Source organism: Canis aureus, chromosome 9 (genome assembly GCF_053574225.1).
Source record: "Canis aureus isolate CA01 chromosome 9, VMU_Caureus_v.1.0, whole genome shotgun sequence".
Taxonomy (NCBI): domain Eukaryota; kingdom Metazoa; phylum Chordata; class Mammalia; order Carnivora; family Canidae; genus Canis; species Canis aureus.
In genome coordinates this window covers 41,951,732-41,978,696 of record NC_135619.1, presented here as the reverse complement: position 1 = coordinate 41,978,696, position 26,965 = coordinate 41,951,732, and the positions used below count along the sequence as shown (strand labels likewise).

General features: G+C 41.7%; 1 protein-coding gene across 7 annotated transcripts in view; it reads right to left on the bottom strand.

Moving 5' to 3' along the window:
• Positions 1 to 26,965, bottom strand: part of SYNE2 (spectrin repeat containing nuclear envelope protein 2) — a 320,213-nt gene that overhangs the window by 20,983 nt on the left and 272,265 nt on the right. For 6 of the 7 annotated variants that reach the window (XM_077909580.1, XM_077909581.1, XM_077909582.1 and 3 more), the window contains 5 exons: positions 26,829 to 26,954; positions 20,960 to 21,115; positions 18,703 to 18,861; positions 17,472 to 17,638; positions 2,423 to 2,585 (listed from right to left, as the gene is read on the bottom strand). In XM_077909580.1, the coding sequence (XP_077765706.1) occupies positions 2,423 to 2,585; positions 17,472 to 17,638; positions 18,703 to 18,861; positions 20,960 to 21,115; positions 26,829 to 26,954 (771 nt within the window). Of the gene's footprint in view, positions 1 to 2,422; positions 2,586 to 9,069; positions 9,219 to 17,471; positions 17,639 to 18,702; positions 18,862 to 20,959; positions 21,116 to 26,828; positions 26,955 to 26,965 lie in introns of those variants that run through there. The other variant, XM_077909586.1, reaches the window with a different exon arrangement.

Sequence of the window (26,965 nt, the reverse complement as noted above, 5' to 3'; positions counted from 1 at the left end):
GGTTTTGATGGAGCCTTTAAGGTCTGGTCCTGGTATAAAAAAAATTTAATACAAAAATACTGAAAGTTTCCTCAGCACATCCGTGGTAGACAGAATATTGGCCACCCAAAGATGTCCATGTCCTTGTCCCCAGAACCTGTGAATACTATGGGGTACAACCCAATAGAGAATTAAAGTTGCCAATCAGCTGATGATTTTAACATCTTGGATTATCCTGGTGGGCCCAGTGTGATCCCAGGGGTCCTTAAAAGTGGTGGGGAGGCACCTGGGTGGCTCAGTCCGTTAAGTGTCTGACTCTTGGTTTTGGCTCAGGTCATGGTCTTGGGGTCCTAGGATCAAGCCCTGAGTTGGGCTCTGCTGAGTCTGCTTGAGATTTTCTCTTCCCCTCTTCCTTTGCCCCTTGCTCCGCTTGCACTTTCTCTCTCTAAAATAAAGTAAAATCTTGGGATGCTTGGGTGGCTTAATGGTTGAGCACCTGCCTTCGGCACAGGGCGTGATCCCGGAGTGCCGGATCGAGTCCCACATCGGGCTCCCTGCAAGGAGCCTGCTTCTCCCTCTGCCTGTTTCTCTGCCTCTCTCTCCCTCTCTCTGTGTCTCTCATGAATAAATAAATAAAATCTTTAAAAAAATAAAAAAGTAAAAAAAAAAAAGACTTTTACTTTATTTTAAAAAATTTAAGATTTTTTAAATCTTAAAAAAAAAAAAAAAAAGTGGCAGAGGGGCATAGATGAGTCAAAGGGAGAAGGGACCATGAAAGAAAAGCACAGACAGATGCAATGTTGCTGGCTCTACTCATGGAGGAAATGGCCATGAGCCAAGCAATATGGGCAGCCTCCTGGCCAAATTTCTGACCTCCAGAACTCCAGTGAGATAATAAATTTGAGTTACGTTGCTAAATTTGCAGTAATTTGTTAAAGCAATCATAGAAAACCTAACTTCTTTACAGAAATGATATTCCTGAACGCCAACTCCTTAATTTGCTTTGGATTATGACAAGATAAGAATTCCATGGCAGTGATTCTGAGTACTATGAAGAGGGAAGCTTCAAATCAACCAGAGTGAAATTATGGGCCACTTCAATACAGGACCAAAACAAGGCCAAGAGGATAGCAGCTACTCCAAACCGTACCCTTTGGGGAATACACATTCTGCAATTTAATGATGTTTTGGCACACCTCAGTTTTATAAAATGTTAACACACATTATTGGCCTCTACCAAATTTAGGCTAAGTGCCCAAGCCAGTATTTTTACTTCATAGCATCACTAAATCATATTAAGTTGAAAGTCAGAGAATAGGCATCCTTTACAAACTATAATAGTAATAGATTGAATAAAGATCAAAGTCAAGAGGAGTATCAAATACTTGGCCTTATTTTATGGTAGCATGAGATATCACTTACTACCGTTAAAAGCATTAACTTGAACTCAGGGGAAGTTGTCATTAATTTATCATTACCTTTTGCCCTTGAATCTGTGAGAAAGTTTCAGCACCCAATTCTTTTTCTATGAGTAGCTGTTACATGTGGGTGAATCTTCCTGGTGTGCTGACAGACAGCAAACACCAAGGGTTTGGAAGTAACGTGAAAACAGAAACAAGTCTGAGAACCTGATGACAACAATACTGCTTATATGATCAAAACAGAATCTGCTCGTAGGTCTAAGAAAAAACCCATGAAGGTGAACAAAAGTTACCGAAAGGCTACTATAAACTTAATTTTAAAAATAAAGACAAGTTTCAGGCACTGTATAGGAGAATGAACATGTGAATATAAGCTGATGGGAGGGCAGGAAAGTGGATTTGATTAGTCGGTGACATCAATGAGCACCCACCAGATTAATGTGATAATGACACTGGCAGGACTCCGTGGTTTCACACTGTATAGTTTCCAGGGTCGGCTCAGAAGGTGCCTAAACTGATGAGAGAAATGCACAGAATACTGCAAGAGGGGCTTCCTAAGCTACTGGCCTAAGCATCTTCCTTATTATATCTTGTTTTTTTTTTTTTGGGGGGGGGGTGAGCTCTATCAGATGATCTGTTGTCCAATGAAAACTTTCCTTGGTTAGAAAATTTACTTTTCTTTCAATTCATTGCCTTCTAAAACCATATTAACAAAACAAAACAAAGATCCAAGTTAAAAAAAATAACTAAGCAAAACACCTTATCTACCACTAAGACTAAGAGCTATCTCTCAAACATTATTCAAAGTATTTCACAAAGAGGTGTGTGAATGTGGTGGAAGATGGGCAAACAAGAGATGGAGTCTCACACATACAAGAACACAGACAGGTGGTCAGTTTTCTCTGGAAAAAAAACCAATATAGTGAAATGTGAATATGCTAAAAGACAGAGCCAATGCGGGGAAGGTTTGAGTTCGAAGAGATCACAGGCACCTATAGTCTTATAAAAGCTTCTTTCCTCACCTGCTGCTCAGCAAGCCTCTTCTGGATCTCTTGATCGTCACAGACGTCATAGACGACAGGCTTAGAAAGCTCTGACTCAATTCGAGCCAACCAGGTACGAAGGTTGCTCATGTTTTTGTCTAACTGCTGAATAAAAGCAAAGGTCTCCTTCAGCTTCTTCACCCTAAACATATTTGCAGGAGAAAAAGAGGTAAAAAAAAAAAAAAAAAAAGCCCAACGTTCAGTGGTGACAAGAATGTGCTAACAAAGGTGTCATAAAGGTAAAAAGCAACTTACGTTTGTTAATGATTTTATAGCAGGAACAGCTCTCACAACACAGATAGGGAGTTTTCACAGAATATGTGACACTTTACAAAATTGCTGGTCTGGTTGATTTTCAAATGGACTAAGAATTAATCCACTCATGCAAATATGAAGTCCTATCCTTCCCAGAGTGGGATACCCTCAGACCCAGTATATCTTTCTAAGGCTCCAGAGGAAAGAGATGCTATCTCATTCTCTCTAGGTTAAAATAAGCACCCTTGGGACACCTGGGTAGCTCAGTCAGTTAAGTGTCTGACTCTTGATTTTTGGCTCAGGTCATGATCTCAGGGTTGTGGAGCTCAGGGTTGGTCCCGAGCTCCATATTGGGATCCGAGCTGAGTGTGGAACCTGCTTAAGATTTTCTCCCTCTCCCACTTCTTCACCCTCTTGCACCTACACTTCCCTCTAAAAATAATATTAAGGGTGTCTGGGTCGCTCAGTTGATTGGGGGTCCAACTTTTGGTTTTGTCTGAGGTCTTGATCCTGGTTGTGGGACTGAACCTTCTGTCAGGCTCTGCCTTCACTGTGGAGTCTGCTTGAGATTCTCTGCCTCTGCTCCTCTCCCCTGGCTTGTGTGCACACTGTCTAAAATAAATAAAATCTTTAAAAAATATAAGGGGCTCCTGGGTGGCTCACTTGGTTAAGCATCTGCCTTTGGCTCAGGTCATGGTCCCAGGGTCCTGGGATTGAGCTCTGCATTGGGCTCCCTGCTCATGCTTCTCTCTCTCACTTTCTTTCAAGTAAATAAATCAAATCTTAATAAACAAAACAAAACAAAGCAAAACAAAAAAAACATAACCACACTTACTTAATAAACTAACTGGATTTCCGTCCAGTTTCTTTCTTGGCTATACTCGAGATTGCAGCAGCCAGGGACTTTCCCTGATGGTTTAAAGATGCTAACATGCCTGGCTCATTTGGTGTTATCTGGCTTATGCTGCTTCTCATGGGACCTTCCTCATGAGCAAGCACAAAACATGAGCTAAAGCCCACCATGGCCAGTCTAAGGGGTTGAAGGAACCTTACACATACACTCAGCCCATTACAGGGCTGCTGTATCAGCCAAAAGGGGAGCAGGGAGTGTGATGAGAAATAGGGCAAATATAACCTACAAACATAGTCCTAAATCATCTGCCTCCTACTCAGTATGGGGCAGACTTGAATGAACATACACTGCATCAGTATATTTGGTGAGCTCACTGGCGTATCAACATACTGTCAAGGGGAAATGACACAGCTGCTGGGAAAATAATTTTTACGTAGATCCTGAAAAAAAGATCCTTCTATAAACTGCTTTCATGGAAGTCTTAAAGCGAGTGAGGGCTTGTTCTGGTAATCTGTGTGTGTGTGTGTTTAAGATTTATTTATTTATTTTAGAGAGAGGGAGTGTGAGAAAATGAGAGAGCATGTGAGTGGGGGGAGGGGCAGAGGGAAAGAATCTTCAAGCAGACTCCCTGCTGAGCATGGAGCCCAACACAGGGCTCTATCTCACGACTCATGAGATCATGACCTGAGCTGAAACCAAGGGTTGGATGCTTAACTGACTGAGCCACCCAGGAGCACTTATCTGTGGGAATCTTTGTGAATCCCAGAGACTTGAAGTAATAGCTACAATGCAAAGTTCCCACCTATGGATACTCATGTTACAAGGTGCTGTCAGAACTCCATCCTGCAGCACTAGAAAGAGAAGGTGAGGCACTGGCTCCAACTTGCCAGAAACACGCTACATTCCCTGCTACCGTCCTCTCTTCCTGGACTGCCTGTGAACACCCCTCGTTGCCACCCCCGACCCAGCCAGCTGTGGTTCTGTGGCCAACATGCATATTCTAGATGTTAAGTCTGATACATTTATGCTCAAATGCTATCATAATTGTCATCCTACCCCAACATACCAGTTAAGCACCTTGACCTTTTCAGGTCATCAATGTTCAGTGGCCTCTCTGCCTCCATCCCGGCACTCTGCAAAGTGGCTCCCCTTCCCGTCTCTTGGAGCTTCTACCACTGCTCACCAAAGACACTGGGGGGCCCCCTGTCCACATGCTTCCGCAGAACCTGGGGCCTCCTGCCCTGTGTTGTATCTCACTGCTCATTTGCCGTGCACCCATCATGACCATGTCCGCACTAGTCAGGGTGCACAGGGCTTGCTACCTCTGCGTGCACAGCACCTCCCACTCCGCCTGGTGGGCAGAGGTTTTGACAAACATTTTTTGTATGAATAAATGTGTACAAGCACTTCCACTACATGCTATTTTTTAAGTAGACCACAGAATTTTGTGTGTTTTAGTTTTTAATCTTTACTTCTTTTTTATTTTTTCCATCCTACAATCAACCAAGTCAACCCCGGAGACTGACTTCTAGCTGCAGCTCTATCAGCAGCTAGTTTTATGATTTAGGGAAAAATCCTTTTACTTCAGCTGTTACTTCCTTTTACTTTACTTTATCCTCAGCTTTAGTTAGGCTTCTGAGATCCCTCAAGCTTCAGGGAGATGGTAATACCTGGGTGAAAATAAGGCCAGAGTTCTGGAGTGAACAGACCTGGCTCTAAGTCCCATTGCACCACTGATGAGCTCTGTACCCCTGCAAGGAGCCTAACTTTCCTGATTTCCAGTTTCCTTGTTACCTGCAAAATTGTCCATCTTACAGGTACTTTTGAGATGGAAACAAAAGGATGTATGTGAAGTCTTTGGTGTCGAGTAAGTACTCAGTATAATACTAGCTCTTATTACTGCCAACTGGAATTCTATGATGCTACAATAAAACCTCATTCATAAGGCATTGAACCTTACCAAAGTCTTTTCATAAATATTTATTCTCAGCTCTGCCATGAGGTGGGCAGGCTGAGGAGGAGGCCATGGAGTCTGGTAGTAAAGAGCACAGTCTTTGCAGTCAGGGCCTAGGTTTGAATTCTGACTCTATTTAAGCTCATTGGAAAAGCAGTAGTTATCCCTTCCTTCCTTGGGTGGCTGAGAGGGTTGAATGAGATATAAACACATGAAATGTATTTGGCATAGTGCCTAACAGAGATAAATGTCCAGAAACCATGATCGAGATGATTTTCACGGTGGTAAGTTTTTCCACATTACAATCTTACTGCAAATACCACAAGGAGTTCCCTTCAAAGCCACAAGATGATTTATCAAAAAGGAAGTAACAGAATCTGGAGCCAGGCCTAGATGCAGTTGAAACCTACATCCTGCCTTTGTTCCTGTGGTTTTACAGGTACACCTTCCTCACTCCAATATCTTGTCACCCTGACTGCCTAGGGACCAGAAAGAACACACTAGACAATGCCACAGGAGCTGGGAACCCCAGGCCCTATGGGACAAGGCATCTTCCATGGAGTTAGCAAGAGGCTGCCCTTCTAGAAGGCTCTGACAGGAGAAGTAGCCCAGCCCTGAGAGCTTCCTAGAAATGGGGAGAGGGGCTCGAGTTCAGTGGCCCCTACATAGCTCTCCACCTCCCCCTCTATCAGGTACCTGACCCTACTCCAACCTAAGAATCCCAGTCTATTTTAAAAAGAAAGGGCCAAAATGCCCCTTAAATTTTTTTAAATGACAGAAGCTAACAAGAGACAACAGAACCTGGGTGCAAACACAGAGATGCAGTGATCATGAATCCTGTTAATCCCAGGGTGTAGTGTACAATAAGCTGAGGGAAGAAGTATGGAGCAGGTGGAGGAATAATATACTTGGCTTCCCCGGGACTATGCTATTCCGGGCCAGTGGTGTCCAAAATGGAGCGCTTACGACAATCCAGTGGAGTATGGGAATAAAATGTTAGACTTTCTACTGTTATGCCTTTCTTTTTAAATGTCCACATTGGATATGCTTTCTAATTCACAAACTTTATTACTATATGAAACAACTATAGAACATGCTGACATTTACCTGTGCCAGGCCCATGGTGCTTTATATGTTAGCCACTCATTTAATCCTCCCAGCAATGCTATGAGATCAGTACTGTTAGCATCTCCACTTGAGACATGAGGTTAACTGTAGCACAGGGATTAAATAACCTGCCCCAGTCACATGGTCATTAAATGGCAGAGGCAGGATTCCAACCTGGACACTCTGGTTCGGAGCTGCTGTTCTTAAGCCCTGTCTTCATGGCAACTCATCTAAACCTGCACACGCGAATGTGCACACATTAGCACGTTAGCTAATATCAGGAATATCAGGCACAGGACAGTTTTTGTTGCTGTTAGGGAACACGATCAGAAGTCTAGACTTGTGGCTCCAGGATACACTTGGAGGTAGAAGCCCATCCACCAAGTGCTATACTTTGGGGACCCACATTTGCCCCTCCATAATTTCTTTCAATATGCATTTAACATGTGCTTGGTCTTGGATCCTCTACAGATTCCCAAGATTCAAGAGATAACTAAAAAATAGGTCTTATTCCCACAGAGCTCATGATCTAATTTAGATCAAATTTTGACATTATAACGCAATTTAGAGGTGCTCAATAAGCATCTTTTGAATGAGCAAATGATGTTCACTTATATCTTCAAACTTGTCTTTTTTATAAAAGACATGGCTATGTTATATATTAGAGGAAAGAGGTAAAGCCAGAGCCATTTTGTCACAAAACAATCTGCTGCCACATTACAAGCCATATATGCTCCTATATACCTTGGGGTTCCATATAGAGCAAGTGAAATACTGACAAACAAGCACACAAATTACACATACACTTAGGGCAAATTAAAGAGGAAGGGAAGGTAGGAGGAAAAGAAAAGAAAAGGTTGCCAGAAGAAGCTACAGAAGATTCATCTAATTCATCTAATGAATCAGGATTAGATTAAATTAGGTTAAATCAGGATTTAACTAACCTCTAGGTCCCAAACTCTGACAGAAGGCATAATATCCAAAACTGCATGGTGATTTTAAAAATTTTTTTCAGACAACCACAACTTACTCTAGGAACCATCAGATATACTGTGCTGTTTGTATTGTTCTATTCTGTACAGATATTGTAATCTAATTATCACCTTTCCCAGGTCAGGAAGTGTGTGTCATTTGCCAACCCAGGCAACCAACCCCCATGTTAGGCCTTGTTAATATCGCTCCTGGAAAAATTTAAATCTTGAGTTAATGTTGGGAGACAAGGAAACCCATTCAGCATCCAGCCTGCTGGCACATGGAAGCAACCGCAATATTGCATTACATCAACCACCGAGGCAATTTGTTTATGTAGCTCCCCATCTCTGCACTTGCCCATATTTTACCCAGGTGCACTCAACAACATTGCTCATACATATATTTCAGTAAGTCCTATTTCTCCAGGAAAAAAATAGGTGTGACTTCCTGAGTTGAATTCCAATTCTGAGGATTGGAAAAACAACATTTTTAGGTGCAAAGGGGAAGTTTTTCACCTGTGTGGATCAGTGGAAGACTTGGATAGAACTAAAACATTTTATAGGAAACCAAACAAAAATAAGAATTTTGGCTAAGAATAGCTACGAATTAGAGGATCTTTTGCAGGGATTATGGGTAGAAACACAGAAAATAAGGTGAATAAAGTTTTATTTTAATAGTGATAGATCAGAATCTATCTTATGAATCCCGCTCTACCTCCCAAACAAAATCAAGTCCAGTTAATATCAATCTATGTATCAGATCTAAGTCTTACAATGTGTGATGAATTTGGTATTAAAAGCCTCCATTTCTATGGAATAATTTACATTGCGCTCCTATTCTCTACATGCTAAAGGGTTGACAGTTAGAATATGAGGACCCTAGGTCCCATAAATTTTTAAAAAATCCCATGCCAACGTAGACAGCATAACTTAAAAAAAAAAAAATACTAGGGAAAACTGAGATGGTCGAAGTATCTGAATTCGTGGTGAAACAAACAGATACTGAAGCCTGTGGGGCAGCTGTCACTTGCTAAAAACATTGTACAGATTCTGTACAACTGCATCTTTCTTAAACGACTGAACAGCTTTATAGTAAGATCATTAATTACTCCAAAATCCTGAAGCCCTGATTTGGAGGCATGGACACTACAAGACATTTGAGCTGATCGCCTCTTTGAAGCACTTCTGTCACAGGAGGACTTCCATTTTCCCTGCACAGCGTCATCCCCCCTCTCCCCTGCTTGTCAAAGGCTGACTGCAGACACCACGGGGAGCTGACACTGGGAGAGAGCACCCATCCCCCGCCCCCATGGCTGAGCACACGCGCGCACACACACATGCACACACGCACACGCACACCCTCCACAGCCACATCTCCTGGGTCACTCCTATTGTAACCAAAACGAGGGAGGCGGAGAGCGAGACACACAGGGCCAGCAGCGGCCCCTCGGCCATATGCTGAGCTGCGGGCTGGAGGGGCACTTACTGTGGAGGAGCATAAACCATTCCTCGGGGTTAGCGGGGTTAGCGGCAGCTCCAGGTTCCGGGCGGCACCTCCACCTCCCGGGCCCGGGCAGCCCCTCCCGCGGCGGCGGGCCGCTCCCCCATCCCCATCCCCATCCCCATCCCCATCCCCATCCCCATCCCCCGGCGCAGCATCCTCCTCGCGCCCCACTCGGCCTCCGCTCGGGCACGGAGCAGCGCCCCCAGGAAGGAGCCGACCTGCTCCCCTGCTCCCCGCTCACTGCCTGCTTTAATCTCCGTTTTCTCTCTTCCAATAAACAAATATCTCCAGCTCCTTCCTCTCTCTCTCTCTCTTGCGCACACGCACGCACACACACGCGCGCGCACACACACACACACACACACACACACATACAGTCTTTGTTCTGACGCTACAGGATTGCAAAGCTGGGGGAAGAAAGTCACAGTGTTATCTTGGCGATGGTTTATTTATGAAGTGCTGTAAACCGAGGGAAGAAGCAGATATGGGGCATAGAAAGGAGGATTTCTGTCCTCTTCAAATCAAACTTGTTTCAGGTTTGAAAAAAAAAAAAATGGTGAAATTGGAAGCAGCCCCCTCCCCTCCTGCGGCTCCCCCTCCAATAAGAATACCTTCCTCAGGTGGGGTTTCTGCCCTTTTTAGCCCCGTGCATCCCCATTTAGGTAAGGAGAGTTCTTCTGAGTCTGTTCCTCTGCTTTTTGCAAAAAAATTTGATCTTATAGTCCAAATGGAGTTCAAGACTTTGCAGAGGAAGAAATTTTGCAATTTTCCTTGTCAGCTCCTCCCAGGGCTTAACATCTCTGAAAATTCCTCCATCTCCCTAACCTCGGTTTCTCTAGGGGATCCCAAGTGGCTGATTACTAGAGCACCCTTGGTTTGAGTCCAGCCCCTTTTAGGCTCACTCTCAGCCTTATTTTAAGACTGGATGATATCAATCATTTCTCATGGGTCCCTAAAGCCCAACACTTAGTAATTATTACATCTTGAAGGACAGTGAGCACATTCTAGACCAGTGAAATCAGGACTGCAGATTTGGAAACCGTTCTCCCTAAATGCAACATCTAACTTGTGTTCACATGCTTAGCTGTCCCTGGAACCTGCTAAATATGATCCCCCAAAGCCCAGTACACTGGACCTGCTGGTGCTGCCGGAAGCCACCAACCCCCTGAACGCACTGATGACTGCAGTCTCCTTGAGGAAACCTCCTAACCCCCAGGAAAGCATTTCTGCAGGGCCTGGGAGCAGCAGCCCCATGCTCCAGAGGTGGAATGATCAAGCTGATGGGAAGGAAAACGGAAGCGGGGAGGCTGACCTTATATCTGGCTCTCCCTGCCCTAAAATCTCTAAATCCTCCTAGTCCTACTGGATCAAGCCACAGCAAGCCAACTCTATGACTAGCACCATTGTTTGGTCTTCCAAAATAACCTTGAGAAAATACAGATAAAAAGAGAGCAATGAAAAACTTTATCAATTTAAAGAGGCACACATCTCCCTGCCCATTCTGCAAGGGATGGAAAAACAATCCCAACACACAGTTGCCATGGTAATAACTGCTGAGTTTAAATGACAACATTTTAATTGCTACAATTATACAACCGATGGGATTTTCACATTGGTAGGTGCAATGTGAAAATTATGCTTAGTTAAAAAGTTTCTTTTCATGGACTCGATCCTTCTGTTAGTGGGAGAACTATCTAGTCTAAACAGAGAGGGATCATATGGGAGCATGTCTGAGCAAGTCCCTCCTTCAAACATGGGCTTAAGGGTGCCAAATCTGTTAATGACGCTACACCATCAAGAGAAATGAAGGAGAAAGGTAAAAACATTGATGACAACCATGTTCCTTTTCCTGTAATGAACACCAGAAAATACAGATAAGCAAAAAGAAAATTAAAATCACTGATGATGCCAACACCAACAGATAACTAATGTAAACGTTCTGGGGTATGTCTTTCCACTTAGCTGTCCCATCTGTTTTAGGCACTGACAGCTTTCACCAGATCATTCATACATACTGCTAGAAAGAATCTTCAAAAAGAGCTTCCTCTCCCTTGGCCCCGTGTCCCCATGTCTCTGAAGAGGCTCTACAACCAGCCAGAGTGACTTATCAAAAACACAGACTGACTTATGGCCACAGGGCTCCTGCTTCATAGGACAAAGCAGAGGCTTTAATGAAATGGGGAGGGAGTTCTGAGAAACAAAAGTAGGTGGATTTTTAAGGGAGTTCAATTATTGGGTTTCTGAAATCTAAGTAAGACAGGGTAAGAAGTGTCAGACTGAGTATTCCTCTGGCATGAGTCCCACCAAGAGCAAGATGCTGGGTGGGAGAGTACCGGGGGGGTGGGGCAGGTAGGTGGCAGGATTCTTTTTTCAGAGCTTTGGTCTGTGCTGGCTGAAGCAAGTCAATGTGCCATCTTTCATCTCTCATTTAACACCCTGTGCCCAAAGTGTTCCCAGTAATAGATAGCCTGGCTGCCTCCAAAATAGGATTGCACATGCTGGTAGTTCCAAAAACTTCTGTAATTTAGTCGTCTCTCCTACATTCACATTTTGCTGGGTCTATTTTCAGAGATATTATCTAAGAAAACATGAGGAAGGAGGAGCTAATAGCTATAATTATTTTAAGCAAAATTTTTTAAAAAAGATTTAAATAAAAGAGATTTTATTTATTTATTTATTTGAGAGAGAGAGAGAGTGTGTGCAGGTGAACACAAGTGAGGGAAGGAGCAGAAGGAGAGGGACAAGCAGAATCCATGATGAACATAGAGCTTGACTATGGGGGGCTCGATCCCACAACCCTGAGATCATGACCTAACTCAAAAACAAGAGTTGGCCACTCCATCAACTAAGCCACCCAGGCATCCCTTTAAAGTTTTTTTTTTTTTTTCTTAATATTTTATTTACTTATTCATGAGAGACACACACAGAAAGAGAGGCAGAGACACAGGCAGAGGGAGAAGCAGGCTCCATGCAGGGAGCCCGAGGTGGGACTTGATCCCAGGACTCCAGGATCATGCCCTGAGCTGAAGGCAGGCGCTAAACTGCTGAGCCACCCAGGCATCCCCCTTTAAAGATTTTTTAAAGTAATCTCTGCACCCAATGTGGGATGTGAACTTATAACCCCAATATCAAGAGCTACATGCTCTACTCATTGAGCCAGGCCTGATACCCCCAATAGCTACAATTTAAAAAAAAGTTAAATCTTTATTTAATATGTCAAATAAGTATAGTAGTATATAATTAATATTTCTTGTCATCAAATCAGATTGGGTTCTAGAGTAATCACACATTCATCAAAAAATATACAGTGCTTTAAATGGCCTTTCTGGGGGTGCCTGGGTAGCTCAGTCGGTTGGGCATCTGACTCTTGATTTTGGCTCAGGTCATGATCTCAGCGTCATCAGATCCAGCCCTGTGTCAAGCTCCGTGCTCAGCGCAAAGTCCACTTGTCCCTCTCCCTCTGCTCCTCCCTCCACTTGCACTCTTTTTCTTTCTCTACCTCTATCCCTAAAATAAATAAAATCTTAAAAACAAAACCAAAAAACCAAAAGGCCTTTCTGTTGAATGAAGTGAAAAGCATGTTGTATCAGAGTTTAGATGTCACAAATATAAGAAAAGCTGCCCAAGGGCCCACAAGGATTGCTCAAAGCTCTGCAGCCGCCTGAATGGAGAACCAGTTCTGTGAATTCTGAGGTCTACACCAGGGCCTATGCAACCTTATATGAGGAAATTAGCACTGAGACACTTAGGCCTCCCCTGCACCTTCCTCTGATGAGTTGGTTATTTCGGGAGATGTATCCTTCAGGTTCTCCACTTCAGTGATTTTATGGAAGCTGAAGAACACTTCACAAATAGAGAAACAACAGTGGCTTGGGTGTGAGCTTGCTTTCTCCTCCTCTGTGGTCATATGGCCACAGTAACTGTGCCAGCAGTTTGTGGTGCACGGGTATGTACGGACCCACAGCTGTCCTGCTGCTTTCTCATTCATAGTCTAATGCATAGTTTATAAACAAGGAGACTGAGGCTCACAGAGGTCACAGGGCTCTTTCTAGTAGGTGGCAGGTGAGGGTTCCCGACTCGGTGCAGCGTTGTGTCACCGCACCCTGTGCTCACTCTAGCTCTTCGTTCCCTAGACCAGCACCACTGACAATACCCAGGCACTTGTTGGAAATGCTCATTCTTGGCCCCACCCCAGATCTATGGAATCAGAAGCTCTGAGGGTAGGGTCCAGCAACCACATTTTCATGAGGCCTCTAGGAATTCTGATGCACATTTAGGTTTGAGAACCATTGCTCTAGACAGTAAATTCCACATGGGGTTCTACCATTTTAGAAAAATTCCAATAAGCTATCTTTAAAAGCCAGGTCTCAAAGAGGCCAAGTGCTCTTTTGATGCATAGTGCAGCATAGACAGACCCTGGTTTTTATCTCCACCCTTTGGGCCAATTATTAGCCCTCTCTGACCTGTATGTGCCTCTCAGTAAAATGAAGGATACTGACCTTGCAGGACTGTTGCAAGAATGAAATGATTTACTCAAGGAACCTGGCACTTCCAAAACAAACAACACTCGTTTCCTTCCTCCCCTATCCATCCCATAAGGAAGCCTGCTACTTGAATGGTCAGAAATTTAATGTTTTTAGGTAACCTCATCTCAATGTTTTACCAAGTCTTTTGAAATTTACCTCCATTTTGCTGAGAACATACCCAAAACAACAGGCCTTAAAAAACCATTTGTTTTTTTCAGTGAATTAAACCTGACTTACCAAGGTCATAGACTTTTTTTTTTTTAAGATTTTATTTATTCATTTGTGAGAGACACAGAAAGAGAGGCAGAGATACAGACAGAGGGAGGAGAAGCAGGCTCTATGGAAGGAGCCTGATGTGGGACTCGATCCTGGGAATCTGCGATCAGGCCCTGAGCCAAAGGCAGACGCTCAATCGCTGAGCCACCCAGGAATCCCGAGGTCACTGACTTATAAACACCATTTTAAACTTTGAAGTTAACTGCATATATTTAAAATCTTGAAGTTGTGAGGCTGGGTACCTATGTAGGGTCCCTCTCCAAATCTTACTGATGAAATATTGCCCCTGCTATAGGGCTGAAGCACCAGAATACTGTGAGCAGTATGGAAAAGGTTAAATGGTGCCCAGAATTCTGAGCAAATGAGGCCATTAGTACGTCCTACAGGACTACAGGTTCTGCTTGGCGCTGCTCAAATCTAAATTCTGCAGCCTGTGCCCCCAACCCCCTTCCCCAATGATGCCTTTGTGTGAGACCCAGCACGAAATCAGTGTCAGAGATCAAACAAGGAACTAATTCTATACAAGGCTGATTTATGACAGGTCCCAGCTTGCTGCCTCAACCCACAAATTCACCTGAAGAGCAAACTCAACTTAGGCTCTCAGCCATTTGTCTCACCTGGTCTTTGCTTTAAGATAAGAGAAATTACTCCATTCCCAGTCCTTCAGTTTTGAAGGGATTAGGCTCTCATTATGTTCTACTCATTAAGGGAACACAATTGTGAGTGGAAATCTTGGTTGCCTCACGTGCTGGCTATGTAACTGTGGGCGAGTTACTTCAGTGTCTCAGTCTCCTTACCTATAAACTGAGGTAATGGTATCTACCTTTCAGAAATATAATCGAGATTAAGTAAAATGATACATAAAAACCACATGGTCAAGGAACAGCTGGAAGCCAATATATTTGCTATTATTTCAACTTACTTTGCCAATTGCTCCTTCTAAGAAGACTAATGAAATTTCACTTGCTGTTTTATCTCTTTCTCACCAAGGAATTGGAATGAAGACAGGCAGCCAGAGAGAAGGGAAGAAAGCAAACAGCCTATTAAACTCCAAAGTTATATAACCAAAGCATGAACAATTAAGAATACTGTCACTCTAGTCTTCAGGAAGAGTAATGTAGACCTTGTTCCTGAATGATCCATAAACAGGTCTGATGTCATCATACCCTCCATTAGTGCCAGGTGCCCAAGAAGACTTAGGACATAAAGTCAATGTCAACAAAGATGTACTAGACACAATTTACCCAACAGAAATGATCACATTCTTAGGCACTGGAATGTTCATTTTCAACAAGTATCTGAGGCACTGTTTTTTTTTTTTTCTTCCCCTTAAGATTTTATTTATTTATTCATGAGAGAGCCAGAGAGAAAGGCACAGACATAAGCAGAGGGAGAAGCAGGCTCCCTGCAGAGAGACTGATGTGGGACTGGATCCCAGGACCCCGGGATCATAACCTGAGCCGAAGGCAGACGCTCAACCACTGAGCCACCCAGGTGCTCCTCTAAACACTGGAAATAAGATAGGAATAGATGCTACTCTCATGGAGGAAAGACTGCTCAGTATTAGACACAATCAAGGGAATCTTCTCCCATTCAGCAAACATGGAACTTTGTCTTAGAGTCTTAATAGGGGAAAACAGTGAGAATAGCCACTCAGTAAATGCTGGCTCCTACGTTCTGGTCCTGTGCTGCATGTGAGACACACACCATTCATCCTCACATCAGCTTCTAATGTAAGCAATGCTGTTAGGTGCTTTTAGCAGATTTGGAAACAAACTTAGAAAGGTTAGGTACTACTTAAGTTTCTACCATAAGTAGGTGGGAGAGTCAGGACATGCTCAAAACCTGCGTTCTTGATCCTTATTTGGCTTACTGTCATGGATTTCTATAGAGTTTTTTCAACTGGTATAAAGTTGAATTCAGCCTTGCTATGCTGCCAGCCAAATCACCCTAATATTTGTCTTTAGCAGGCCTTCAACTGCTAAAGAACCATGAATGATTCAGACTTTATTTATGAGGCCAGACTAAAGGTCTTCTAAGCCTCAGCCCCAACCTACCTCCCTAGCTTCATCTCCTGTATCTGAATCAATGGAGCTTCTTGTCCTTTCCTGAATGACTTCCATGCTGCTCTAGCTCTGTACCTATTTTTTAAAAAATTTTTTACTTATTTGAGAAAGAGAGAGAAAGAGAGAGAGAGAGAGAGAGAGAGAGCGTGAGTGAGCAGGGCAAGGGGCAGAGTGAGAAGCAGACTCTCCGTAGAGCAGAGAGATCTATCCCAGGACCCTGAGATCATGACCTGAGCCAAAGGCAGATGCTTAACCAACAGAGCCACCTAGGCACCCTATTTCTGTATCTTTTTGTTCACATAAACATACATCTATCTGCCACCAGTAACATTCAAGGATTGCAACCTCTTACTCAGGACCATCTGGTAACACCCCTCTTCCATAAGGCTCCTCCTAATCCCCACCCCAACTCCAGGAAGATGAGCTCTGAGCTCTCAAACCACTTGGCTTTACAGCTGCTCCCATTAACATAACTCACTCATCTTACTTCCTGTCTGTAATTTCTCATAACACTTAGCCTGGTGCCCCTGCTGATTGAATCAGGTTCACTTATGGTTTACAGTAACAAAGAGGTCAAGGAAATAAATGCCAAATTATTAAGACTATCTTATTTTCATTACTCACTAATTCTTCATTCTCCTGACAGGTTCTCTTTATATATTTTGCTTTGTATGTGTGTTCAAAACATCTAAGCACTGTTATGTGACTTCCTTAGCCAGTGTAAATATAAAGCTGCGTGAGCGGTCCTGGACCTGAGTGACCATTTTTTTGTAAGACAGGTTGCACGTGAAAAACACTTTGGTCAGGGTCTGTCTTTGGAGAGAGAATCTCAAGACAAAAGACACTTAAAAGTTTGGGTGGCATCATCTTCATTAATTCATAAGGGGAGATAAAATTACCTGTCTTACTTCTGATAAGGTTGCACTAGAGAATTTAGCTTTGATTTGTGGCCACAGACATGCCTCCTAAGTTCACATCTTAGGACCAGATGCCCAGTGGGGCCTGGCATGCTGAGCACACACTTGTGGAGGACCCCTGCCTTGAATGTGCCAAACCCCTGCAGTGGGGGCAGCCAGGGACCGGCAGACCAGCATCTAGAAATCAAGCCCGTGTTCCTGACCTACTTGGATTTGCCACATACAAGAAGGAACAGGCAGGCATGATTTTATCTGGGGGATATGCAAATCCTAAAGTAGAGTTAAAATTTCTAAATAATACCTCCTCGAGGATCTCTTCTCAAATTAAACGTCCAGCTCTCATTTTAAACCTAACTTTGTATGAAATTTTAAGCTAAAGAAAAAAAATACTAAAGTGGGATATACTAAAATATAATCTTCCTAAAATGTTAAAATAAGAATTTCTACTCATTTTTACCAAATTTTGCCTTTCTCTCCAAGCTAATAAAACTGCTGCACTGCCTTTGAGGAAGACTGATCTCATTGTCTAGACCTGTGAAGACCTGTCTAGACCTGATTGATTACCTGGGTAATCAGAATAACTAGTAAGCATTTCTCACCTTGATCCAATGACATCAAAAAGATGCTGCCAGCGGTCATTGACTTTGCTCAGCTTGTCCTCGATCTCAGCTGCTCTTGTTTTGTTGCTGGCCTTGATCAACTGGTCACCCATCTGTTTTAATTGTAACTTGTTTTCACTAAACAAGTTTATTTCTTCCATGCAGTCCTGGCAAAGGCACCAAAACATAAAGTCTCAGTTACTTCTGAAAATTCATTTCTTCACCAAGTCACAAGCATACAGCTGCCTCTTGAAATTAAAAAATATATATATCAAAAATTTCTTATACCTGTTAATGCAACTCTTCAGTGAGTAGCTAAAAAGTCAAACAATGCCCACTTGGCACATGTGTAATATGTAAGGCAGTAGTTACCTTTTTTTTTTTTTTTTTTTTTTAAGTAAGTCCCAATCCTGAGATCAACCAAGACCTGAGCTGAAATTGAGAGTTGGATTCTGGATGCCTGGGTGGCTCTGTGGTTGAGCACCTGCCTTTGGCTCAGGTCATGATCCTGGGGTCTTGGGATTGAGTCCTGCATTGGGCTCCCTGCAGGGAGCCTGCTTCTCCCTCTGCCTATGTATCTGCCTTTCTTATGAATAAATAAATAAAATCTTAAAAAAAAAAAAAAGAGTCGGATTCTTAACTGACTGAGCCACTCAGGTGCCCTTAATTCAGTAGCCCTGGTTTCTCCTCCCAGATTTGTTCTAATCTAACCTACTTGGTCAAGGAGAACAACAGAGTATAATTAAATTGGCCTAATATCACTAAGCACTTTCCCGAGGCAACTGAGTACCGTTTTGGATGACGGCACCAGGAATGAGCTTTCTGCCCTTCCCTGCCGTGCTTGGTAGACATCTCAGCACTATAAGCCTCTGTTGCTGTTGGCATCTCCCCCTTGGCGAGGAGAGCTCCAAACAACCAGTAGAAGCCAAAATTCACTGGGGTTGTGAAGTGATGCTTAAGCTGAGGAGAGTCTCTGTTCTGGCCAGACTTTCAGAGAGAAGGCACAGCAAGTGCCGTGCCCCCCTCGAATGGTCCCACACTTCGCATCACTCTGGAATCCTCACTTACCAGCTTTTCTTGGAGAAGGAATAAAGATAGTGAGAAAGTCCCTTCCTATTTCTGCAATGTTATTAGCAACACACCTATAATATTATGCCACCCTGGACCTGTGAGTGAGGGCGGAGAACTCCATGGTAGTCGTAACTGCAGCCATCAGGGTACTCCTACTTACCTTCTGCAACTTTTCGATCATTTCTTCAATACTAATATCTGCCGTCTGCAGAACTTTGTTTTCCATCTGCACCAGCCATGCGCACAACTCTTTATTTTTTTCATTGAACACAATCCATGAATTGAGTCTGTCTTCAATCTCCTGTTTGCGTATGGCCACCTGGAAATGCAAATACGTTTGGCAGCAGACTATAGGCAGGAAGGAAAGCATTTCCTTTCCCTTCCCCCCATTAAAAAGACTATGAATTTCTTTCATTTTCATCAGTAACCTTACAGACTTAAATTTACTGTTTACCTCACACCTAGAGTTCAACATCAATAGTTACACCTTTGATAGATGCCACAAAAAGCAATAAAGATTGTGTCTGAAGTGCAATTGACCAAAAGAATTCGGTTTTATATAGTGTGTATCTATTATTACCAGGTTATATTAAAAATTAGAAACAGGAAAGTTTCGATACATTCACTGAACACCATCCAAATTTCTTCTGATCCCTGTTCTTTCTACGTACATTTATTGATGGCTTGCTACATGCTCATTTACATTTTTATGACCGAAATCTTTTTACTAGTTTAAAAATGATCAAGTCCTTATTCCTATTTAAGACTAATGTCCTGCCTATTTAACTTAAAAACTACAAAACCTAGATCACAACATAAATCTAACCTTTGTAATGCAAATAGACTGCAAAATTGAAGTTATTTCAATATTTTAGTGGTAGATTTCAAAAATAAAGCAAAAGAAAATAAAAAGCAAATGCATATCACTTATCTAACCTTCCCATTATGCACTATGGCTTTGGATGGAAACTATGGAAATGGAACCAAATACTAGTTTGTAGTTAGCAGGCTGACACTAAACACTCCTACTCCATTATGTATCAGCAAATCGACTTCTACAAAGGCTCTTCCTTTCATAAAGGGTTCAAATGTACAACTTAAACAGAAACTTTAAGAATGCAAAACAGCCTTCCTAAATTACAAAAGTATTCTCAGCTCTTAAAAATCTTTAGAATCTTAGAGTAAAAAGAGTTTTAATAAAGTTTTAACACCCTACATTACAGATGGGAAAAGTAAGATGCAAACTCCCAAGACTTTCCTCCTATGTACAACAAAATCAGTGATCTTTTCAGAGGCAAAAACACCTAACGCTTGTACATCCATTCAGCCAAATGTGTTGAGAAGGCTCAAAGAACGATCCCTAAAAAAACAAGTTTTGTGTTTCCATTTCTGAGGGCATCTATTTATCTTAGCTTTTAAAAGCCTGGCATTTTGCACAGCGTCATTCTGATTGGTTTCCTAATGGTAATGATTAGGAACATCTGGGCCCCAGTCTCTGCTTCCACCTTCCTTTTAGGATACTTTGCACATACTCTAAGTTTTTTTATGTGAAATATGAATAAAAATTCTAAGAGGGCATTTAAAATTACAGTCCGTTATGAATATTAAATACTAAAACCAAGAAGGAAAAATTATTTTACTTAATTAAAATGCACTCAAAAGTGTCTGGATTTCAACTTTTAAAAAATTTCAACTTTTAAATCCATTCTTAATTCACAAAAATGAGATTAAGGAGTTTATTTTTCTTAGAATGACACGTTCTTAAAACAAAGATCTATTTGAACCCTTTAGTTCCATCCGTCACAAACAGGTACTGCATCATTCTGTAATCAGGATCTAATTTTTAAAAAGTAGAAGTAATCCACTGAGATGCTAAGTGAAGCTGTTGATAATTTTGAGTTTTGAAAAGCAGCTACTGGAAAGACACCTTGGATGGCACGTGATCGTAGAGTTCTCAGATAAAATACCCCTGTCTGGGGCACTAAGTAAGACTCCGGCTGTTTGCTGGGGTTAGAGAGATACTGCAGAGATACTGCCCTAAGGCCGGGCGAGACCTCCATGCTGAAGTCCTCATTCTAATATCCCGATGAGTACTTGTCATCTACACAAGACAGAGCAGAGTGCTCACAGCTGTTCGGAATCGCCCCCCACCCACTGCTCCCGCCTCCCCCGATTTAAGGTAAGTTTTTAAAAAGCTTATTGAAAATGTACAAAGTACCAGCACTAAGCATGGGAGAAACAAAGGGGTCAATCTGTTAAAGCGTGTTGCTGCCTTCTAAAGGAACAGCAGCCGGCCTGGGCTCCAACTGAAAAGGGCCTCCGGTTCAATGAAATTAAGCCCCTTTCTACTTTGTCTGGCCTTAGGAGACATTTCAATAAACTCCAGAACAGCCGTGCCCTGCAGTTAACTGACTTACTCTTAAGCAGAGGTCCTCCCATTGTCTGTGCAAATGCTCTGTTTGCTCCTCCAAAACCAACACATCCTCCACAAGAATGTGCTGGGTTAAGTGGGTCTTCATAGTGTGAAGTTCTTTCAAGTTCTGAGTCCAGTTGCCCAAAGACTTCTCTAGTTCCTGCATTGAAACACAAGAAGGGAGGGGGGAAAATCATTTCCACTCTAGCTGCTGTTGTTTCCAAACCTGTAGGCTAATCCTTTGATTGGACTCTGGGGGAGGGGAGGCCAGCGAAGGGGGCGGGGCCTCCCAATGAGAAACAGCCTAAGGCAGAGGCCGCTCCTGCGGTTGGGGTTGGCCGGGTTTTCACCACCTTTTTCTCAAAAGAAAACTCTTTTCCACCTTTGTTTTTATTTCCTCAGGTAGTTCAGATTTTTCTAAAGTTAGTTCTGTTTTAAAATCATATAGGCCTTTATCTTTATGGAGAAGAAATTATTTTTGGAGTCTAGTGACAATCACACACACTTTTAACTCTGAAACTACGTTACAGAAATGTTGTCTAAAGTGTGATTTTCCATCTTAAAAAAAGAATTTAGGAAATGCATTGTTGCTACCGTGGCCATCAAAACGGCAGCTTCTGTTCAAAGGGGATTCTTTTGGTTAAGCTTCAAAAAGAATGAATTAAAAATTTAAAAGTAAATAAATTCTTCCCTAGAAACTGGCAGAACTTGGTTAGCAGGAAATCTCTGGTTGTGGAAACAATTATTTAAAAAAATGTGTCAAATTTAAACTTTTTGATTTCTAGGACTTAAGAAAACTGCTTTTACAACCGGGAAGGTAAAAGGAAACAGCCCAAACGAGTACTCAAGAGTCCTGCAGATTTTTTTTGTGCTCACAATTCTTCATTCTTTGGCATGTTTTAAGGATCTCTGTTCGTACCTGTCTATTGCAACAGAAAGAAGAGAGACTTTCACTTACATCAGAAGTCTGAGGGGTGGCAACAATAAAAGCGTGTTACTTCTGATTGATTTTCAGAGTTCTAAAAGCTACGTTGGCATGATTACATAACTTGCTCACAAATTTACATTTAATAAAATGGCCCAGAGAATTCTTCTTTTAAGGTTACATGGAGATTCAGAAATACCTTTATCAGGATAAATATCATCACTTTAAACTCTTGTTACCTAGTTTCTACTCTCACGATTCTGGTAAAGTGGATGAGAGCGGATCCTGTGTGGAACACTTTCACTAGCTACAGAATAGAAAGGGGATGGCTCACAGGTGGAGGTGTGCCACTCACGGACTTAAAATTAGAGACCGTGGGACGCCTGGGTGGCTCAGTGGTTGAGTGTCTGCCTTTGGCTCAGGGCATGATCCTGGGGTCCTGGGATCAAGTCCTGCATCGGACTCCCCACAGGGAGCCTGCTTCCCCTTCTGCCCTCTGTGTCTCTCATGAATAAATAAATAAAATATTTTAAAACAAACAAACAAACAAACAAACAAACAAACAAACTAGAGATCCAAGGCCATTGAGCTTCATGCAGCACTCCCCAGTCTGGAGGACAGGAAGCTCAGCCTGTCCAAGGCCCTGCTCACAAGCTCAGGATCAGATGCCTGCACAGTAGGGAGGCCTGTTTTTGTTTTCCACAACCAGGTTTAAATTGATTTGGTTTGGATACTTGGTTTCCTCCTACAACTGAAAAGATAATTAACAGGTGGAGAACTTTTGAATATGGACATTTTTATATTTTTTTTTAAAAACGATTTTAATTATTTATTTGACAGAAAGAGAGAGAGAGTACAAGCAGGGGGAGTGGCAGGCAGAGGCAGAGGGAAAGGGTTCTTGCTGAGCAAAGAACCCAATGCGGGGCTGGATCCCACAGTCCTGGTCCTGAGATTGTGACCTGAGCTAAAGGCAGATGCTTAACCGACTGAGCCACCCAGGCGCCCCTGGACATTTTTATGATTCTTAATAAATATCGCCTAATTGCATTCTAAGAGGAATAACTATCTTTCACCATAATCTTTTTGGTGTCAAGTTATATATATTTTTTCAGACAATTTTAATATATATATATAATGCTTAGTTATTATTTAAATCTGTATTTCTTTAATTATTTAGTTGAAAAGCTACCCACTCCTCCATCAAATGCTTCCACAAATGTATTTCATTAATTCATACTTACATGTTGAGATCTCAGACACAAAGATAATTCCTTCTCAGAGTTATCAGACAAGTTGGGACCCTTGTTTCATGCTCTCACAGCCCTCTGTCCATTTCCCATCTAACACTCATCATGCTTACAATTATTCACACACACACACATATGCAAAAGTGAGACTCTTTGGTTAATACATGTCTCTCCAGTAGTCTACACTGTTAGCTCCATTACTGGCCAGAGCCACTATAACATTGCTCACCAATGCATTGCTCAGCAGCTGCCATGATGCCTGGTGTACTTAAGTCCTCAGATACAGAAATGTAGGATTGAAAGGAAAGCCAGGTCTGGACATGTCTCAAGAGCTTTAAAATGTTCATAAAGTGAAAAAAGCAAGCAATCAAAGAATATACAGAGCAAGGTCTACTGTGGAAGTATATGAATGCTGATAACTATTTGTATAAACATTTAAAAAATCATGCTTTTGTCTTTAAATTAAAATATTCCAGATTTGCTACCAAATCATAATTACAAAAGAACATGCCAGTCAGATAAGTTACCTCTTCTTAATTTAACCAGATAAACTGTCAATATTGCCTATAAGATTCTCATTGTTCATATAACCCAGGATATAAAACTTAGTTGTTTTGACGACATGAAGTGAAGGTGCAGTCTTTGGACTTGGACACAGCATGGCAGCATTAAAGACTTTGCCTGTGGATTCAACTACCAGGGGGGTTGTCAAGTCCCATTTTTCTACCTTACAATTTGGGTGAAAACAGGGCCAAAAAATGACTGTGTGTGTGTATAAATATATTAAAATATTGGCCTGTATATGCATAGAATATCTTTGGAAGAATACACAATAAATTGGTAACATTGATTGCTTCTGTGGAGAGGAACCAATGGGAGGAAGGATTTGCATGCCTTTTGCACTTTCTGAATTTTGAACCCTGTGACAGTATTACTTACCAAAAATTATTTTAAAGATAAAACTGTCCCCCAACTCAATCATTTGACAAGTCTTATAAACACAGATGCCCCCTATATCAGTTTTCATAATGGTTAAAAGCCAATATGTAATGAAGTGCTATTCAATATGTCAACTTAGATGTAATGAGAATGTAATCTTCTGAGGAGGAAAGTAAAACTCGGACTGGTCAAGTATTTGGTGTGTCTCTCCCAAGTGATCTGGGCATGATCAACACTCTCCTAAGACAGGCTTTAGGTTACTTGAGTTCTTTGTGGAATATGGTCATGGGATCAATGAACTCAATGCTCTTGGTCTCTCTTCATGATTTTTCCACTGAGAGAAGGCCAAGGCTATCGAGGTTGAAAGGATCCTAGTGGAAACTGAAGAGTGTGATACTTGGGAAATATTATGCCTTTGTAGGAGTTTACAGTTCACATTCTACGTTTGTTTCTAGACTCTTTGGGAGGAAACTCTATGTATCAACTGAGAATATGACTCCAAATTCTCTCATCTGTCCCTGAAATCTCGATCTACACCTAAAGCAATAGAGATCATTAATGTTGAAAATTAGGGATTAGTAGGAATTTTCTTAACCTCATAATTTCATCACAGCAAATACCATAATTAATGGTGAAATGTCAGAATTATTCTCTTTCAAATCAGGAATGACATGAAGGAGACAGCCATTAATTCTACTCGGGTACCTTGGTGGCTCAGTGGTTGAATGTTTGCCTTTGGCTTAGGTTGTGATCCCAGGGTCCTGGGATTGAAACCCGCATCAGGCTCCCCACATGGAGCCTGCTTCTTCCTTTGCCTATGTCTCTGCCTCTCTCTGTGTCTCTCATGAATAAATACATAAATCTTAAAAAAAATTTTTTCTACTCAAAAATGTTCTGGCAGTACTAACTAGTAGAGAAAGAACAGAAAAAAAAAGTATAGAATAAAAAAGGAAGGGGATCCCTGGGTGGCGCAGCAGTTTGGCGCCTGCCTTTGGCCCAGGGCGCAATCCTGGAGACCCGGGATCGAATCCCACGTCGGGCTCCCGGCATGGAGCCTGCTTCTCCCTCTGCCTATGTCTCTCTGCCTCTCTCTGCCTCTCTCTCTCTCTCTCTGTGACTATCATAAATAAATTAAAATTAAAAAAAAAATAAAATAAAATAAAAAAGGAAGAAAACAAAGAGTAATTTTTCACAGATGGTGACTTTCTACATAGACACCTAAAAGATTGTATAGAACAAAGTATTGGAATTAACAAGAGAGTTTAGCAAGATTATTGAATTTGAATATATCTACTGAAAATTATCATTTCTAGGCACCAATGATAAATAGAAAATATAATCAGAAAAAGTATTTTCAGTAGTGTCAAAAAGACATCCATACTAATGTGAGAGAACAAGTATGAGTACACATCACACCTGAAATGAAGATTTGTTATAAAAAAGCACAGTCATCAAGATAATTTGATATACAGGTTGAGATAAGCAAACCAACAAAATAAAGCTCCAAGACAAAAATCACATATATATGGAAACCTGATATTTGACACTGGACTATGAGCACTAGGACAATGATCATCCATATGATTAGCCATTATGAGTAAATTACAAATTGGATCTTTACCTTAAAACATATGAAAAATCAATTCTTAAATGAATAAAGATGTAAATGTACAAGGCAAAACTTGAAAACTACAAGAAGAAGAAAATGTAGGAATGTAAGTATGATTTTAGTATGTAATAATGGCACTGCTTATATGAAGTTGAAAAATAAAAGTAATATTGAGAGCTATAGACACACATAGGGCAGCTATAAAGAAATGCACGAGAATGATTAAACACCTTATTCAGGGTTGTGGGTACCTCTGAGGAAGGAAATTACATTGTAGACTATGCAGGGCACCTGAGCTGTATTTGCCATGTTTTATCTTTGCAGCTGGGTGATGGTTTCATGTCAATTTGTCATATTATTTGTTATGTTGGAAGTGTTTTTGCATGTCAGAATATTTTTACAATGAAGAAAAAAGATGCAGGCTGAAGGACACTAATTTCTAGCACAGCTTGAAGTATGAGAATACTCATTTCTCCCTAATTGTTTCGATTTGGTTCCTGAAATCATTGGAAGAAAAGAGTAAAGATCATTCCATTAGGTTCTGGATGTTTTTTAAACATCAGACCTGTGGATAGGGAAGAGAGGTTGTTCCTGACCTGAGAATTCTACTGGTCCAAATTCCTACCCAATCTTCTGCAAAAATCTTCTGCAAAGTCCTAAATACCCAGGAAAACTTATTACTGTTGTATCAACAAGGCAGAATGTAGTTTGGGAGTTTTCATAAAAATGTTATATTTGAGCAAAAACTCTAACCTACTGGCTTCTAAAAAACGAATTCTATAGTAATACTTGGCTCTCATTTCAAACACAAGATCATTTGTTAAGGGAACAGATTTCAGTGAGATTACTCAAAGGGCACATCTTCTATCACAGAGGAGAGAACTAGAAAGAGGACCTGGAGGAGAACCCCCCCTCCCACTTTCTAAGAAGAATTTCTACAAGTCTTTCTCATATTCACACATGGATCTCAAAGAGCAACAATTCCATTGGCTTTGGGGACCGGCATGTTATTTCAGATAGAAGATAGGCAAAATGTTTTCTGACTGACCATGGCAACAGTTTCAACACAGAACAGAAAGGCAAACAAAACACTTCCATGTCCCTCCATAGCTGTAAGTGATTATCTTGAACACTGCTTCACAGCTTACAATACCTTAATCAGCTCTTTTTCTCTATGGAGGTCCTCATGAAGTTCTGGAAGAGGATCTCTACTTTGTGCCTTTATAACTTGCAGCCTGCTTTTCAACTCCTTGATTTTCTTTTCACACTGGCCCCAAGTCTATTTGAAAA